General features: G+C 42.8%; 1 protein-coding gene across 1 annotated transcript in view; it reads left to right on the top strand.

Annotated features, from left to right (window-relative positions):
• The first annotated feature begins 1,044 nt into the window (after nucleotides 1-1,044).
• The window catches only part of mxd4 (MAX dimerization protein 4), a 37,796-nt gene continuing 19,825 nt past the window's right edge, over nucleotides 1,045-19,015 (top strand). The window contains exons 1-3 of the mRNA XM_080759958.1: nucleotides 1,045-1,242; nucleotides 1,891-1,990; nucleotides 6,081-6,110. Of these exons, the coding sequence (XP_080616084.1) occupies nucleotides 1,179-1,242; nucleotides 1,891-1,990; nucleotides 6,081-6,110 (194 nt within the window). The 5' untranslated portion in view covers nucleotides 1,045-1,178. The remainder of the gene's footprint in view (nucleotides 1,243-1,890; nucleotides 1,991-6,080; nucleotides 6,111-19,015) is intronic.

Genomic DNA, 19,015 nt, shown 5'->3' with positions numbered 1-19,015 from the left:
AGATAATGAAAGTTGTAACTGTTATCTCAATGAGTTTTTGTGAGTCTCTTTGCTTCAAAATTGATTCCTGGTTCCTGGTTGGAATTTCCCACGTCCAACCCTGTGTGCATGTGTTACAGGCCTATGTGCAGTAGTACAGCTCTGACATCATTTTTATCCAACCCTTCCCCACTCAGCTAATGTTACAGGCTACCGCTTCAATCTGGTAACCCATCGTCAAAATATAAAGGAAAAACAGCACCCTCTTTTCCTTGAATTTGATATTGACGGAGTCAACAGTCTGTCTCAGAGACTACAGCCACTTTAACCAATTAGGCCTACTGAATTTTTGTATTTTTTTTTTTAACTTTAATTCAAGGTCAACTACATAACCATAGTTGTTGCAAAATGTTACACCTAATATATGCAGCATTGCTTGTAGCTAAATCAATTCTTGTCTGCAAGCAAAAGGAGTATGAATCAAGCTGCATATCATTTTTATTCATTTATCATCTTCAGCTGATAAAATGTTTTAAAAAAGTTAAATAATAGTTCACGCACGCACGCATACACACGCACACGTACGCACGCACGCACGCACCAACACCACCCACGTCCGCACCACAGTCCACTACTAACAACAACAACAACAACAACAATACTCTACTCCTTGCTTTGACTCAACACACGCTCAACGTGACTTCCTCCACTATCCAAAACACACTTTTTGGCAACCCAAACAACAGCCAAGTTCAATATCGAGACACGCCCGAAATGCCTCTTTGCCAATCACCATGTAGTTATCTTTGTGTCAAACCAATGGACTCTGAGGGGGCGGGGTCACACGCTCTGTTGCTAGGGTATGCCAGTGAAGCTTCTACCTCATTACTCTGGCGTGCTGGCCAATGAAGAGAAACCTCAATGTCAAACGGCTCAACTATAAGCTAAAAGCTGCACTGACAGCCCGCCCATGGGCGTTTGTCATTGGGCAGAAGAGTGATCAATCACTCCCGGAGTTTTAGTTATGCGCTGTTGATATGACTTCTAGTTTGGTGGAGTCCTCAAGACTCAGAACTGATTATAGACGCTCATATCAACCTATACCGGTTCTAGTTTTCATTCCATCACTGCAATACTTTTTTTTTATGTCACTTGTAAATAGATCGCTTTTTCTACTCTTTTTGTAACAAGACGAGAAGATGGAACTTAATTCTCTTTTAATTCTGCTGGAGGCTGCAGAATACTTGGAAAGAAGAGACAGAGGTATTTCATGCCAAACTGTCAAGTTGACAGGACATGCTAGTGAATATTTGTAATAAGACTTATTAATTGTAAAAGGGGTAAACATCTTCTATCCAATGTGAAGTTATAACGTGCTCTGCCATAGTGCAGCTATGATGTCACTTAAAAGGCGATGGAGTGGATGCAAAACTGGACCCTGCAGCCTTTATGTGTTGCAGAAACTTGCATTATCACCCATTATTTTAAGTATTTTATTTACGACATGTGTATAATTTGTGTAATAAGCATTGAGGTTGCAGACATGCACTGAATGTTATGTTTTAATCTGGGCTACTGGTCTAGTGGAAAGACCGACTGCTGTTTACGAGTTTGATAATAACAATGTTATCCTCTCGTAACGGCAGATAGATGCTGTTAATAAACAGTCAAATATGACATTATAATCTAAAGTACAGGCTTACGTAACGTTGGATATTTTATGATTACCGAAAGATTTTTCACTAGCCTATTGACCACGATTGATGATGACTGAGACGCACGTTGTTTCCCTATATCTATACGTCATATACATTTGACAGTTCTTTTGACATTCCCCAAATTACTGAGTATATACATATCCATGCAACAACTGCAATAAATTAACACGTAATTTTGTTTACTTTGTCATAGAGGCAGAACATGGTTACGCGTCCGTTTTACCATACAATAGCGACTTTTCCAGAAAGAAAACGAAAGCTCCGCCAATTTCAAGAAAAACTCAGAACAATAGGTAAATATCTTTTGTTGTTGTTGTTGTCAGTAGGCTATAGATAAAGTTTGAACCGCTCTGTTATTCACACCACCATCCATTCAAACGCCATCTTTCTGCTGGGCTTGGCTCTGTGTTTTGATCCCTTATAAACACTGCCACGCGTACACTGTCAACTTTTCTCTGTCTGTCTGTCTGTCTGTCTGTCTCACTTGCTTTTCGTTCTGACAAACCTTCCCCGCTATAATATCGTGCACACACTGAAATCACATTGCATTCAATTACGGTTGCTCACTATATCATTTCGTATTCAATATTTTACCCACAGTCCCACACCGACAACACTTGTGGTTTTGAGTCACTCGTAAAACAAAAACAAAACTGATTGGCGGCCGCGGACGAGTATTTCAAAGTCTCAATGTCTTCCCTAAATTGTCCAGTTTTTAGGGGAAATAAGGTGAAGCCCTGCAGTCCAGTCTATAGCCAGAGTTTAGTGTGGAAATTCCACAGACAGAGTTGAAGGGAGTGTTTGACTTTTTATGTTCTTTCACATGACATCTCTGCCCAGTCACTTCCTTGTGCCTGCCTCGGCCCGGCCCCGGTATGTTCATCATAACAGAGCAGAATCGACGGCAACCGCGATCGCAAGTTGCGCAAGCTAGTAATAATAATCACTTAATAAACTTTGAGAAATCTTTGTTGGTAAGGACTAAGGAGTGTCTGAGACAGTGAGTTCTGAGTTGTGCGTGCGTGTGAGTCTGTGTAGCCACTAGCCAGTCGATGTATGAGTGGGGGTGGGGGGTTTGGCAGGTGGGTGTGGTGGCTGTAACAGCAGCACGCACTCCTGGCTGACAGGCCAAGCCCCTGTAGTAGCGTGTGTAGCTGCCTTTTCCCTAGGGGCCTAGGCTGTATTACATATCTCGATCTACAGTTCAGTATAGGCAATGCATTGGATGAACATGTCCACATTCCAACCCTTTATTTCTACACGTATGTACAGTATTGTAAGTTGGGTGTATTTTTTTTTTAGTTAGAAGAAGAGAGCATAAAACTGCAATTTGTCTAGTTCATTCTAAATATTATTAAAATAAATGGCAAACAACCAGACATTTGCACTGTAATAATAAATAATAAATAATAAATAATAAATAATAAATAATAAATAATAAATAATAAATAATAATAATATATTATTGCAAATGTGACCATATTTGGAACATTACTGTATACACAAACATATCAGAGTAATTTTAGAAACTTAAATAGTATTAGAAACCTTATGAAACAACTAAAAAGGGATTGTGACTTAAGTTGTCATTACTGATAATTGAAAATATACAAGGGTTATTATTGGTGCAATAGGATCCATGTGTTATGAAAGTTGATGTAAGGTTATAGTTCTCAGGCTGATCCTGCTTATGACTCAGCTAGGCTTTATGCCCTGTGGTTATCAGCTCTGAGTTTATGATGTCAGGCCATTAAATCATTTGCATGGCAGACAGGGACTTTTACATGACATGACATGCTGTGTGCATTGTCTTGTTGTTAATATAGGTAGCCTACTGCATGCAGACAGACAACCTCTACAACCCGCAGTATGATTTCCCAGTACTAGCTTTGCCTGTCGTGTTTCTTCAGTTTATATATTTGAATGAGGCCACTGCACTCAGAGGAGATGCACTTCCTGTATGCTTTGTTGAGACCTTGGAAAATAAAGGAGCATTTCTATCAATGGTTATGTGGTTATGTGGTTGGGTCTTCTAATTTACCTGAAGACCATGTGTACCCCAAGATCAACCATAGAATTGAATATCATGTGTACCCCAGGCCAAGACCAACCACAGAATTGAATACGAATTCCTTCCCTCTAACCTAACCTAACACAACACACTAACCTAACCTAAACTAACCTAACACACAAAGCTGGGCATAGGAGGGGCCTCAAAAAAGGAAAACCCCTTGTGGGTTTGCAGAACGTGGTGACTGGCCATGCTAGGCCCCTTCATATTACATTTTTTTTTATTTTAAATTTAGCTTTTACTTTATTTGTCAGTTGACAGAGAGAGGAAACATACTATTTGACAGCGGCAAAGGCACTGCCTTCTTAAATGTTCAGGTCACCGTCACATACATCTGCCAGCCTGAGCTTGTGCTCGATATCCCAGCTGTGGGAACCACTGCTTCGCATGCATATGGGTTATTAAATATTCTGAGAAAAATGTGAAAAGGCTTGTTGTCTGTTGTCAGTCAGTCTGGCCCTTTGCTGCCCCTGTTTTGGTTTTATTGCCTCCGTATCCATGACAGTCAGTGTGTGTGTGTGTGTGTGTGTGTGTGTGTGTGTGTGTGTGTGTGTGTGTGTGACGTGTGTGTGTGTGTGTGTGTGTGTGTGTGTGTGTGTGTGTGTGTGTGTGCGTGTGTGTGTGTGTGTGTGTGTGTGTGCGTGCGTGCGTGCGTGTATGTGTGTGTGTGTGTGTGTGTGTGTGTGTGTGTGTGTGTGTGTGTGTGTGTGTGTGCGTGCGTGCGTGTACGTGTGTGTGTGTGTGTGTGTGAGATGAACAGAGGTTTTTGTTCTGAATCAGATGGGATGCAGTGCCCTGGGCTGACTCTGGTGTCCACATCATAATATGTGCGTCCTCTCCGTGTTATAAGCCCACGTTCTCTGGAACACTACAGAGTGTTTCTAGGCCTCCTACAGATGACCAGACTGACCCATGGGTTTGTACCCATGTCAGCGCCACTAGTGCTGTCTGCTCAGCACTTACCCACAACAACAGCAGTGTGTGTATGTGAGTGTGGGTGTGTTTGTCTGCATTAGGGCGTATTTGTGTGGTATGTGTAGGTATGTGTGCATGCATGTACTGTACGTGTGGGTGTATGGGCATGGGCGTGTGCAGACGTCACATTCTGGCACATAGCATAATGCACTTGTTTTTGCACGTGACATGGAAGATTGAGATTTTGAGTGAAAACATACAAGATGGGCAGAGATGTTTTGGTTGAACGAGCATTCAAATGACAGTCCTGTCGAGGCTGCATTGAGCAAGGCCTCACTCCTCAGTAGTGAGTGAGCAAGTAGGGGTTTATGGCCTTGCTTGAGGCTCAGTTGTCACTCTAGATGTGCTTAAAATGTTTGTATATAAATAAAATCCATGACAAATCTGTGTCATTGTTACATAACATTATTATGTTGATACACACAGTAGCCTATGCTGCCAGGGGTTTCTCACTGCAAATCATTTGTTTCCCGGCAAATAAGTCCTGCGCCATATTTGGTACACTGGCCTTGTTAAGATTATGGACTCTCCTTCTGTTTCTCTGCTTCTTTCTTGTTTGTCCTCTATGGCTCCTTCTGTCTCTGTCAGCTGCCTCTTCTGTACTCTGACTCTCTCTCTCCCTCTCATTCTTACCCTCTCCTCGAAGCTCACTTTGTCGCTCTCTGCTCTGTTTCCTCTATCCCTGTTTCTATTTCCTCTCCCCGTCTGTCTGCCTGCCTGTCTGTCTGCATCTCTTTGTCTGCCTCTGTCCTCACTTTCTTTCATGCCATCATATCCAAGCCTCTCTCTCCGCAAATATACACTGCAGTCTTTGACCCTCTGCCAGGCAACTGAATCCTTGTTGCGGGCACCATAACTTTGTCATGGGTTCCGTTGGCAAGCAGTGTTTCAGTACAATAATCAGCCCAGAAAGAGTCTATCATGCTAGGCGTTTGAACAGTTGTTTTCGGAATATGGAAATTAAGCAAATAAATTAGGTTTAAGACTACACTGTTAACCTCACTAGTCAAAGCTTAAGAGCTGTGTAAATATATGGGGGAACCTTTTTCATCTCTGTTTATCAAATAAAAAGAATTATGGAAACCTTTTACTGTACCACTGCTACCTGGCCTAGCTTTCATCTGTTCTGCTTTCTTAAAACATCCACTAACTTAGACATTCCTGTACTGTGGTGAGGGGAGGGGTTTCTTGCTGCATCATTCTCATCCCTAACTTTCATTTTTGTATTTGTCTGCAGTTCTTCATGTCAAAAGATATTAGAGGTATTATGATTACAGTATTCATTTGATGGAAGTTTGGCACTCACCCTTCATCTTTGTTTATTTTGACCCTTTCAGATCATCGCACAATGAGCTGGAGAAACACAGGTAAGATGATAACCCTATTCCTTTACTTTCATGCTAGTTTTGTTTGTTCACCCCTGCCTCCCACCATGTCTCACACATTAGTCAGTAAGTCTGTTTGTATTCATGTCTCATCTTTGTGCCGTGAGACTCACAAAGGAATTATTGCTAGGATGGATTCTACACAGCAACATTTCTTATTACTTTTAAGAGTGTAAGAATTAGAGTTACATCCACACAGAGAATGTCCTTCAGCTTGGTAGATGCAGGGTAGTGCATCTGGTTTGATTAGATCCTGGACGTATAAAAGAGAAAAGTCAAATCTATTAAAGAACAGAGCCCACCAGGCCTGTCTTGGACTCTCGCTGCTTGGTTGAACTGATGTATTCAAGGTTCTTGTAGTCAGTCCAAACCAACTACAGTTCACTGAACGGTAGAGCCTCTTTTCATTCTTGACTGCTGACAGTTCCTAGGTCTCCAAGTTAACAGAAGACACAAGGGTGACCACCAAAATGACATCCACCCCCACCACAAACTGACACCACGAGGGGTCAGGTTGAGTTTGATTGATTGATTACTTAATTAACACATTTATGTTAAAACAGTATGGCAGCTACAGTTAAGAAAGCTATGCTAAAAGGATAACACAAAAATCCCAGGGTGCTTTTTCCATTCTGGTCGATGAGAATTAGATCTCTGTGAACAGTATGTTATTGAACTCATCAAAGGCCATGTCCACTGAGGATGTCTAGAGTAGAGGAAGGGTGAACTTGCCGAGGTCAGTGCACACTATAGTCCTGGATTAATTTGACAATATTGTGATCCATTGTGGTGTGGATCCTGTTCCGATTTTCTGATTTTCCCCAGTGGTAATCCTGGATCATGTATTTATTGGGGGAATTCACCAGGTGGAAATGTAAGGGTTTCATGATGGCTACCATCTATGACCAGGTTTGTCACTTTAGAACTGGAATAGATCTATGAGTGACAGAGCAGAAAAGGTGACCACGGAGAGCACAGAGGCTCGTGGGGAATGCCCAGTTGCTCAACCAGGGAGCATTTTTTTAAATCACACTTGTGTGAAGTGAGCGGTGCCTTTCATCACAATGATGACGTCTGATGATGTCAACAACATGACGTCACGGACATTTAGTGCTCAAACGGACATGTCCGTGTTCAAACAGACAGACAGACAGACAGACAGACATACACACAAAGCTGTGCATTGGAGTGCCTCCACCGGCCGCTCAAAAAATAGAAAAAAAGAGCAGTTAATGAGGACGGGAGATGGCTTGTTCAATCCCAGTTGAGCATGTAACAGAGGATATTGGTTTTACTGACAAGCTTTGTTAATGTGTATAAAAATGTGTGTGTGTGTGTGTGTGTGTGTGTGTGTGTGTGTGTGTGTGCGCGTGTGCGTGTGCGTGTGTGTGTGCGTGTGTGCGTGCGTCCATGCACACCCGCGCTAGCCTATCCTATATTTATCTTATGGTCAGTTCATACTGTGTGGCCTAGCACTTGATACCATGCCACATCAGTGACCATGGCTTCTTGAGCAAGATACTGAACCTCCTCCCTCCCTGCAGACTCATTGTGTGTCGTTAATCTTTGTTATCAGTTTCAATGCCTACTGAATTTCGAATTTGGCTAGTTCATCACTTGAAGCACTTTGGCCAATTTACTCAAGATGACAACGATGAGACCCGGGGCTCAGAATATGTGTGAATTCCTTCTGTCTGAACAGAAGAAGGACCGTAATCTGATTCTGTAATCTCATTTCAAAGAGTTGCTTTCATGTTTTATTAGATCTGTCTGTTGGGTGAAAACTCAATGCCTTGTATGGTCAGGGAGAGGGAATCCTGTCAGTTACAATGTTCTAATCTTGCACATTAGGCTTGTGTGTGTGTGTCCGTCTGCACACCCACGCTCACGTGCATGTGTGTGTGTGTATTGGAGGCTTGTCTGTCTCTTCTTGTCAATCAAAATAAGCCCATTATAGTGCCCATGCCATGTGCACACCCAACAAAAACACATTTTTGAAAGTCTCTCTCTCTCTCCCTCTCTCTCTCTCTCTCTCTCTCTCTCTATCAATAAACATGCAGTGATTATGTCGCTCATGTTTGTTCCAGAACTGCGCAAAATAAACGGTTCTCTCTCTCTCTTTGCAAAAAGAGAGAGGTTGCGTGTTCTTTTTTACTCCACCCAGTTTTGAGTCAACGTTGAGACAAAGTGACATCACATATTAAAGAAGGTGTGTGTGTGTGTGTGTGTGTGTGTGTGTGTGTGTGCGCACACACTTGCGTGCGTGTGTGAATGGGACTGGGGTCTCTCGACAGGAAGCAGATAGAGCTCTGCTTTGAGCTGGTTCCACCCAACAGCCTCTGGACAACAGAAATCGTTGTGTCTGGCCTTTTCAATTTCAAGACATGGATTAGTTTCCCGGAGACTATAAGAACCGGTTTGAGATTCACGTTGTCGCCTGCATGTTTACAAATAGAGTGGTTTCGATTGGGCCTCTACAGCTGATGTTATTCCGTATCAGTCTGTTTGTCTGTGACTGGAGTGGGTGTGTTACAGTATGCATGTGTTACGTGACACTGTGTCTGGAGAGCGGAGTGGGCTTGCCAGTCACATATCTGCTTGAGAGTAGTGAGTAATTGACGCGTGTACGGAGAGTTGAGAGAACATGCATGGACATATCCCTTCTGTGTGACCCGGGAGAGAGAAGCTGGCTAGAATACCCTAGCTGTTGTCTAGTCGAAACAACACGGCGGTTGGCTGTTGGTTGTCAAGGGGTGTTCACCAACACACCGCCAGTTCCGGTTGAGAAACAATAGGGTTTCCAGAGAATGACCGTACTCATCCTCCGTTCTCTGGAAGTGACCGCACGCAAGAAGGTGTGCTTTGTCAGTGTTGTATAAAATACAGTAGTGTAATGTTAAAATAGAAACAAAACTTCCTCTGCACTGAGTGCTTTGTGGCCACAAAATAGGACATTTACATCAAAACAAAAGTGTCTGCTTTGAGAGTTTGCTTTGGTGTGCTTTGAGAACAAAGATATACATTGATGACAGTAAATGAGCAGATCAAGTGTAGCCTACAACCCTTGTACTGTAGCACAAAGAGAAAAAATAAGTGCCACACATAAACCCTTGTGCATCAATTCAGACATTTTCAGTTAACACCCTGGATTGTGCTGTTGTGCTGTATAGTGTTTAAATGGGAGGTCAGTTTTCAGACTGGGTGGATTCAATTCATTTGTTTCCTGCAATGACTTTAACCATGGAAACCATATTTTGGGCATGTCATTGTAGGTGAAAATTGTAAAAATAATTAAAAAACAAAATAATGTTTTATCCAATACCAGTAACACGCCTGAGGGCGAGAAGTGACCTCGCCCACACTGGCCATATATGGAGCGTGTCTTGAGTGTACAGGGTGTGATGAGGTCAGATCAACATAATATGGAATGTCAGAACAGGTCAGCTCCATATATGGACATCTAAGGGTGGCAGCGGGGGCAGTGTCTTGAATATACATCAAAGAGGAAGGATGGAAGGGGAAGGATCAACATGGAATGTCAGAACAGGTTATGACATACAGTATATTCATATATGGAGATGTAAGTGTTTGAGGTTTGAGGTCAGATGTAGAGTTGCTAGCCAGTATTGATGACATCAGGGATCTCCATACAGTATATGGGCTTAACTGCGACAGCAGGTCGCATTGACATCAGGGATATCCATCCCTGATGATGTCACGTGATGTCACGATGACCTGGGCACCATATATGGGGGCTGATGTCACGATGACCTGGGGGGCTTGCCTGGGGTGACCAACCAACCAACTAACACACACATTGACAGTCGCAGTTAACTGAGTACATGAGTTTTACTTTTATTAAGGCAACGTTTTGGTCCCTCCGGACTTTCTTCAGGGATAACACAGCATTTTGACAGAGTTACCTACCGGTATATACAAACATTTGAAAATAAATCAACCAATCACAATAGACAGAGTCTGATTAGAAAAGAGGTACAGCTTGTGATGATCATCAATTTGCTGACATAATTTAGGACTCCAAAGAACTTTACATACAAAAATGATGTAAAGACACTTGGTTGTACACAATACAGGCATAACACAATAAGAGACAAAAGTCACTAGGTCCTGCTCTCATGACATACAGACTGAGAGTGGAAAAATACGAAAAAAGTAGAGCGCTGCCATTTCACAGTGTGGGGTCATTTCGACATTATGCAACATTCATTCATTCACTGTGCAGTGCGTGCACACAGCAGTGACAAAAGTCTTCGGAACAAATTGAAGCCTCATTTTACTTACTTAAAAAAGCACTTTAGATGTTTTTCTTTTGTTTCCTTTCTCCTGTAAGGAGGAAATAGGCCCTACCTGTATAGTATATGTAATGCTAGCTCCGGCAGCGTGTGTGTGTGTGTGTGTGTGTGTGTGTGTGTGTGCGTGCGTGCGTGCGTGAAACAATGCACATTGATCGAATCCCTGACTGAACGTGTGAGCTCAGGTGACATGGTCATTATTGTAAGACAGAGGTGTTAAAGGGTTAGAGACGGTAAGGTTTCAATGTTCTGACACAACTAGCCAACTCTTATCCCCTAGCACAGGGATACTCAAATAGATTTACCTATGGGCCACATTACAAAAATGGCAAGGGGCCAGGGGCCAGTAGATAAAATTACGACATTAATGATACTTGATAACTTCTCTCTTTCAATTGCTTTATTTTCGCAAATAAGTACAATGTGCATGCACACAATATGTAAATAAATAAATGTGTTACATTTTCTTGCATAAACACAAAGAGCTGTTTCCATAACTGCACAAATTATTGCACATAACATGAGTAGCTGTTATAATAACATAATAACATAACATGAGTAGCTCTTTGCCTGCCTGCCTGCCTGTCTGTCTGTCCATGAGTAGTTATTTGTCTGTCTGTCAATGAGTAGCTGTCTTACTGTCTGCCTGTCTATGAGTAGCTGTCTGCCTGCCTGTCTATGAGTAGCTGTCTGTCTGCCTGCCTGCCTGTCCAATTGTCCATGAGTAGCTGTCTGTCTGCCTGTCTGAGTAGCTGTCTGCCTGCCTGCCTAATTGTCCATGAGTAGCTGTCTGTCTGCCTGTCTATGAGTAGCTGTCTGCCTGCCTGCCTAATTGTCCATGAGTAGCTGTCTGTCTGCCTGTCTATGAGTAGCTGTCTGCCTTCCTGCCTGTCCAATTGTCCATGAGTAGCTGTCTGTCTGTCTATGAGTAGCTGTCTGCCTTCCTGCCTGTCCAATTGTCCATGAGTAGCTGTCTGCCTGCCTGTCCAATTCTCCATGAGTAGCTGTCTGTCTGCCTGTCTATGAGTAGCTGTCTGACTGCCTGCCTGTCCAATTCTCCATGAGTAGCTGTCTGTCTGTCTGCCTGTCTATGAGTAGCTGTCTGCCTGCCTGCCAGCCAGCAAGTTGGTTAACAGAAAATAAATTGTTATGGCTGAGTAAAATAAAATACAATAAACACAATTTGCCTGAAAATAGATTACCCAGCTATGACCTTTTTCATGAAAAAAATGAGTAGTGATATGGCTGACGGAGTAAAATAAAACAATCTACCTGAAAATAGATAGCTATAAGTGAAGAGCAATTTCCGCAATTACCATTTCCGCAATTTCTGCAATTTCCATTTCCGCAATTTCCGCAATTTCCATTTCCGCAATTTCCTCAATTTCCATTTCCGCAATTTCCGCAATTTCCATTTCCACCATTTCCGCAATTTCCGCAATTACCATTTCCACAAATTCCGCAATTTCCTCAATTTCCATTTCCGCAATTTCCATTTCCACCATTTCCGCAATTTCCGCAATTACAATTTCCGCAATTTCCATTTCCGCAATTTCCATTTCCATTTCCAACTATTAATGGCAGCTGGGTTTCATCATTCAAATAAAATAGAATTCTGTCCGTTTAGCTATAAAATTATGTCAGGGAATAGGGATACAGGAGATTTGTTTTTCTTCTTTTTTTTAGATTTTCATTGGTGGGCCAGTCATAATGCTCCCGCGGGCCTGATGTGTCCCGCGGGCCTGAGGTTGAGTATCACTGCCCTAGCAGTGTGGCGGAGGGTTACCCTGCTGCAGAGCACAGTAGGTGTTTGTTCCGTGTTTTATTGAACTGAAGATAGAACGTCCAGTAGTAACACACACACACACACACACACACTGTGGTGCCGGGATATCAAAGATCCAGTTCAGAGAAAAACATTATTCCCTCTATCCCAAGTTCAACGCCACTAGTTCAACACGCAGGCATGCAGGCAGGTATAGGCAAGCAGGCACACTACACACACACGCACGCACACACACCCATGCACGCACGCACGCATGCACTCACACACGTGTGTGCGTGCGCACACACACACACACACACACACACACACACACACACACACACACACACACACACACACCAAACAGAGGTGTTAATATCAATTTGTAATATAACATTTCTAAAATAGTACAAATAGCAGGTCTACTAGCTCACAACATATCATATCCCAATATCAATATAATATTGATATATTGCTCAGCCCTAGTGCTGCTGAGTGCCGTTTTGGCTGTGGGACAATGTTGGTGACTTGTTGAGGAACTGAGGCTCTTGGCAGAGTGACAGCAGCAGTACAGCACTGTGCCGGTGTGTCCTCACACAACCCTATCCACTGCACCTCTTACAGCGGTGTCCAGTGACTCTCTGTCTGCCCAGAGGGACCCTGCTGTGTTCTCATTATACTTAAGTTATAATATCATCAAGAGGACGCATTGGCACACAAATAAATGACGCTCATTCGCCTGAATTAATCGCAAAGTGTTGCAAGAAAAGATAGAGTGCAAAGAGTTAGTGACTTAATGTACATTAGTCTTTTGATAATCAATCAAAGAGGCGGGGACAAAATGCAAATCAATATGGATGACATGCCCTGTTAGTGTTAAACTGCCAGAATGGAATGATGCCCCTGCCCCCACACCATATTTATCACTTATCTATATTTATCTCTAATATATTTTAACAGCAGTAGCACAATTCTTCTGTTTGTATTTTTAATTAAGTTAATTAAGTTAATTAAGTTCAGACAGACAGACAGACAGACAGACAGACAGACAGACAGACAGACAGACAGACAGACAGACAGACATTTGTTGTCCCATGTCTGGGAGGGTGTGTTTGTTTTCTGTCATCGATGGTGCTGCCACACCCACAGACTGTTTTGTGTGTACATTGACAACTGGGGAGCATGAGACTGAGACACACAGACAACCAGTGCCCTGTAAGCACACACACACACACACACACACACACACACACACACACACACACACACACACACACACACACACACACACACACACACACACACTTCCTGCCTGACTGGCTGACTAGGGACGGGCAGAGAGCTTACAACTGACTTTGGTCTCTCTCACGCGAGCTCTGCAGCCAACAGAAACTTGGATCCCAGCTCTTACGATGCCTTGCTTCAGAAAAAGAAAGTGCAAGGCCAGGCCAGCCTACAAGTGGTTCCTCAACAACAGGAAGCTGCTACAGTATATGAAGTGGTTGCGTTGTTCTCTCGTTGGTAGTATTTCCACAAAGCACAAATTGGAAATCTCCATGTGGAGCCATGCTTCTTGGGAATGCCTTGTAATTAGATTTATTAGATTTCTTCCATCGTCTTCTTTTTTTTTCTTCCCCTGCCCCCTGAAACCAAAACAATGCCCCAAGAAAAGAAAAGAAAATATGGTTGGTATAGAAGAAAGCTCATTTTCCTACAGTGCTTAGCCCGACTACATCTGTATTTGCTGGAAAACAGATGCTTGAGTGTAATAAAGCAAGAGAAGAATGTGTGAGCAAATAGAAAGGATAACGAAAGAAGGAGCTCCTTGGTGGGAGTTGGACTGACTGACGCGTTCATGTGTGAATCTGGTGCTGGATAGAAGGTCAGTGCCATATACAAGGACACTTTGCTATAGGACACATGGCTAGCGATGTATACATTTACGGTTGCTGGGATTGTACAGTACCTATGTGTCCTTATGTGACAGTCACTCTGAACACTATATCGGCACTTTGTTATATATGCCAAATTAAAACCATACAGGAGCCCAAAATACTGTGCAGAGACAAAAGCTGCCACAACTGGGCTCAGCTCAAACAAGCACAGCTCTCCTCGTTGACGTGAGGAGACAGCTCTGCTTTCATGCTGACTCCTTTGTCAATGATTAACACGCATTAACCTGGTGGCTTGACAGGAGCCTACTGTTTCAGCGGATCACTGTCAGTGAGGCTACGTGTTCCCGGGAAACAGGTCCTGGTCGATGCAGCTGACAGCTAGTGTTGCTCTGCATATCGGCAGACTGTTTAGCACGTCTCTCTAAAGCCCACTTGATTCATGCTTTATAGCATCTGTTGTGAGCTTGTAGAACTATCACCAATATTGCGGCAAATGAATGTCGCGTCAGATATTTGACTGCAGACAGCAACAAATGTTGCTGCGTGTGCAACGTGCTCTAGTTATACATGGCCTACTGCTTTAGTGACATACAGTACACCCCTTCGCCCCCACCCCCCAGGCTCCCTCTGTTACTTAACTCAACATTCCAGAGTGTGTGTGTTCGTGCGCACATGTGCGCGCTGTGCTGACCTGAATTTCAGCACTGCTTGGTCGACACACAAACCAGGAAACCATGCAGTCACGTAACACACAGTCTCCTCTCCTCTCCTTTTGTGAGAGCAAAGTTATTATTTAATTGTACTTTTTTCATCTTGCACCAACATCAGGGCTACGTTGAACTTGAATGGCCACACATATAATTAAGCCCTACTAGATCTGACCTATCAGCAAACTCTGTACTAAAAATCATGTTGTCTCTCCTCTTCTTGCTGCCTTCTTCCATAATTTTTCATTTTTCACCTTTGCATACCTGAAGGCATCTTTCTATTATGCTGGTGTTTCATAACTTGTTTAAATGCAGCCTGAAATGTACTTTACAGTGTACAAGGTGTGGTATCGGGTGCAGGAAAGAAAATGGTTTACTGACATAAAAAAATGTGGTGGGCCATGGCCTGCAGGCCTGTTACCCCAGACAGAGGAGAGAATGTTCTCACTGAGATGATGGGGGTCTGCAGCATGCACCCACTCACCTCCTTAAATCTCTCAACACGCATGTTCATGCGTGCATTAGGCTGTTTACGTCATACATAGCCTTGATTCCATCTGAAATCAGCTCAATTTGATTTGTTTCATTTAGTTCCATTCAATTTGAAACTTCTAATGCACTGTGACCGTGAGGAAAGTTTGGGCCATGGACACTGGATTTACAATGAAAAACAAATCAGAAAACACCATAACATTTGGCGTGCAGAGAAGCAGTGGTTGTTAATATTAATCATCAATACTGATTTGAAAATCAGAGTGACACTGTCATACAACAAAGTATGAATTAGGCATAGAACTCTAACTCCTTAGTCTTGCAAAGGCAGATCTTCGTGCTGGTCACGTCTAAACCCAATGGCAGTGAGAACAGCCGCTAACAAAGCTACACCCATTGCTTTGGAAACCAATCATGTCAACAGTCAAGTTGTCAACACCCCAATATGAAGGGCTGCAGTAAACTATTTTAATTGTTTTCCACACAGTTTTAACAATGAAAACTGTGAGATTGTCCTCAGTCTCTAGTTGAGCACTGTGCTTAGAGACTGACTTAGTGACTTGTGAGTCTACACAAGTCAGAGCAGTCATGTTCCAGCCAAGGCCAGCCTGATCTGTCTGGAGCCAATGTGTTCTGAGCACATAGTGACCCCCAAGTGGAGAAATTCCACAAGTTGACCTCTTTTGGGAGATGTTTTCTGGAGTCCAGCTGGAGCTAGTTTCTTGACTTTGCATGCTCTCCACACTGTATGTCACTCATGTCAGACGGACCCTCCGCTTGCTTTAGTTAGCCATCTTTACTGTGAGTGAGGATAAACCCTCAGAGCCTAACCACTAATCGTCATTTGTACCGTTCCACGTGTGTCCATAACTTATTTCTGAAAGAGGAATTACTGCATGGCCTCTTGCATGTTAGGCCAAATTACAACTTGGCACATGGACGCAAACTAATATGTGGACGCCACAATAGATTGCCCTTTGAGACAGTACTGTAGTACACAATAAAAGTTACTTTAACTTCTAAAAGTGTAAGAATTTACCCGCACAACAAATATGAGACTAATCAGCCTGAATTAAAGGTAAAAATGTTTCCGGGAGTGATTTACACAAAATTCACTACAGACATCTATCTTCTGTATCCTCCTTACTATACTTGCCTCAAGAACTACTCAAGTCCATCTAGATATTATGCCATTTTGAATTTTTGGTAAAATAAATTAAACAAACTCCTCCTAAACCATAGGTCCAACTGCAACCAAATTCCCTGTTGATCATTATTGGAACAAACTTAATAAAAAACATGTTGTTCCTTATTGCTTGTTGATATCTCATTTCGTTATGAAAATACTGACCATTGAACTTCAAAAGGATGTGGCTCATGCAGCATATAAATAGACCAGCGTCAATAACCCTTGGGCCAATCATCACAAAACTTGTACAGTACCTATACCTGAAACATACATTAAAAGTTTCATTCAAATCGACCACTGGTCGGATGGGCGTGGTCTAACCATAAATTAGAATATATATTTAAAACTAAACAAACTCCCATGGAATATAAGTGAACAGTCTCTGCTGTCTCGATTTGCTGCGTTGCGGTAATATGTATTAATAGTAGTTGTGGGGATTTTAGTGTTGATGACCATATTATTTGACCATAGCCATTACGTTTTAACGCATCAGTAATTGCACCATTTACAATCACTTATTTGCAGATAGATAGCGCTATTGCAATTGGACCAGATGGTGCATAACCCTGGTACAAAGTCTAAGAAAATAGGATGACACTCAGCACTTTGTACAATGTACAACCAGTATGGAGTGGGAGGAGCATAAAATAAACAGACCCATCATATCTGTGTCTCAGATAAGTCTGTCTCCTTCATTTCACCAAGGAACTCCATGTAGTCAGACAAACAACTCCCACATACCTCAACGGTAGGGCAGAGGAGAAATGGAGTCGGCTAGAGGAGAAAGGGAGTCAGGCTACAGAGAAAAGAGAGTTTTGGCAGAACGGCGAGTGAGGGGTGGAAAAAAGGCCCCTCTGTGTGTGTGTGTGTGTGTGTGTGAGAGAGAGAGAGAGAGAGAGAGAGAAGGAGTCTGCTGCTCCCTGTGTTTCCTCAGGTTTCTGCTGACTCAGGCAATTTTTAGGAGGGACGAGAGGGAGAGAGCAAAAATCAGAAGGGAAAAAAGATGGCAGAGTGAAAAAAACATATGTGGTCTCTGGAGAATTAAAGAAAGAAAGAAAGTGTGGAGGTGGTGAAGAACTGGGGCCCATGACGGCCCCCTCCCCCAGTTGCGCCATAACTCACAGAGATCGAAATGCTGGTTCCTGGCTGTCATGTGTGTACACACTCGCACACACACACACACACACACACGCACGCACACACGCACACACACACACACACACACACACACACACACACACACACACACACACACACACACACACACACAGGGAGATGAGCTGCGCTCTAGGGGAAAGAGTTTTCTCAAAGCCAAACAAGTCATTCATCACAGTTGGGAGTGCAGTATAGTAAATTTAATTAGAGAGGAGCTCAGGCCTCATGTCCTACGAAGCACTCGTGAATGTTAAAGGGTCATTTCACCCATGGTGCTTTTGAAGAATATATTGTCCCAGCCTGAAGCATAATTGATTCTTCAAGAGAGATTTTTACTTGTCAGGTTATTGTCAATATTTGGTTGAAATTTTATTCGAATAGGCCAGCTGTTATGCTTATACCTACGGTATGCATATTATTATTTAGACTAGTTGGTGCATGGCACGTCATGCTTTTGAGATGTAAAATAAAAAATATTTCATCATTCTAAAACTTTGATAAATGGTTCCAATCTTAGGTAAACGTGTGTCCCAGACCCCATTAGAACTAAAATTAATGCTGTGTGTAATTGCTCTATTTTTTTTAGCTTACTTTCTTTCTGGTACACCAAATGTCTGATCTGTGATATTTTGAGGGCTGTTTATTTTTTCCAGTTCTGTCAAAATGCTATTTTCATTTCTGTCTTGCCAGAGTGTTACCAGGCGAAGGTACTAAGATGACTCATTGCTAATTACGCCCCCTCAGAAATATACTGCACATCAAATCAAACGCATTTCTCCATCTTTGGGTGTCTTGCAATGCTAAACTACTGAACAGGACTTCAAAGGCTGTATTGTGACAATCAGACAGACTATGCAGGCGCCGTAAACAATAACTGGCAATTTCTAAGAAACCGAGACCAGTTTGTTTTGGTGGAGCCCGACCACTGTAAACTCTGCCGGTGACAAACATGGCCCTCTCCTCGCTCTGTGATCTCGAAATGAAACTGAGATGAAACAACGGCAACTGGCGTGGCTTGGCAGAGCTGGCGTCAGGTGTCTCCAGTGGTAAAAATAGCCTTTGTAAATCCTTTCTCAATTGGGGAGAGGCGAGCCGGCAACAGCGAGAGACTCCTCCCTATCAGTGTGAGAACGCGCTACAGCCATTGTCCTCCTGTGAGCAATTTGTCCTCTGTCGTCTCTATTGTCCCCAATCCCCATGCAGGGCCTCTGTTGGATATCCCTCCTCTATATGGATTTGTTTTACATGTATCTTGCATTGGTGATGCTGCAGGCAATTATATCTTGAGAGCTGTACAGCAGCACCCATTTAGAATGCTGGAACACAGCCATTTAATGTCTCTCAAACACTTGACAATATTCATATGGTGGC

This window comes from Protomyctophum bolini, assembly GCF_963924005.1.
Source record: "Protomyctophum bolini genome assembly, chromosome: 3".
Taxonomy (NCBI): Eukaryota; Metazoa; Chordata; class Actinopteri; order Myctophiformes; family Myctophidae; genus Protomyctophum; species Protomyctophum bolini.
This window is presented reverse-complemented; position numbering and strand designations above follow the sequence as displayed.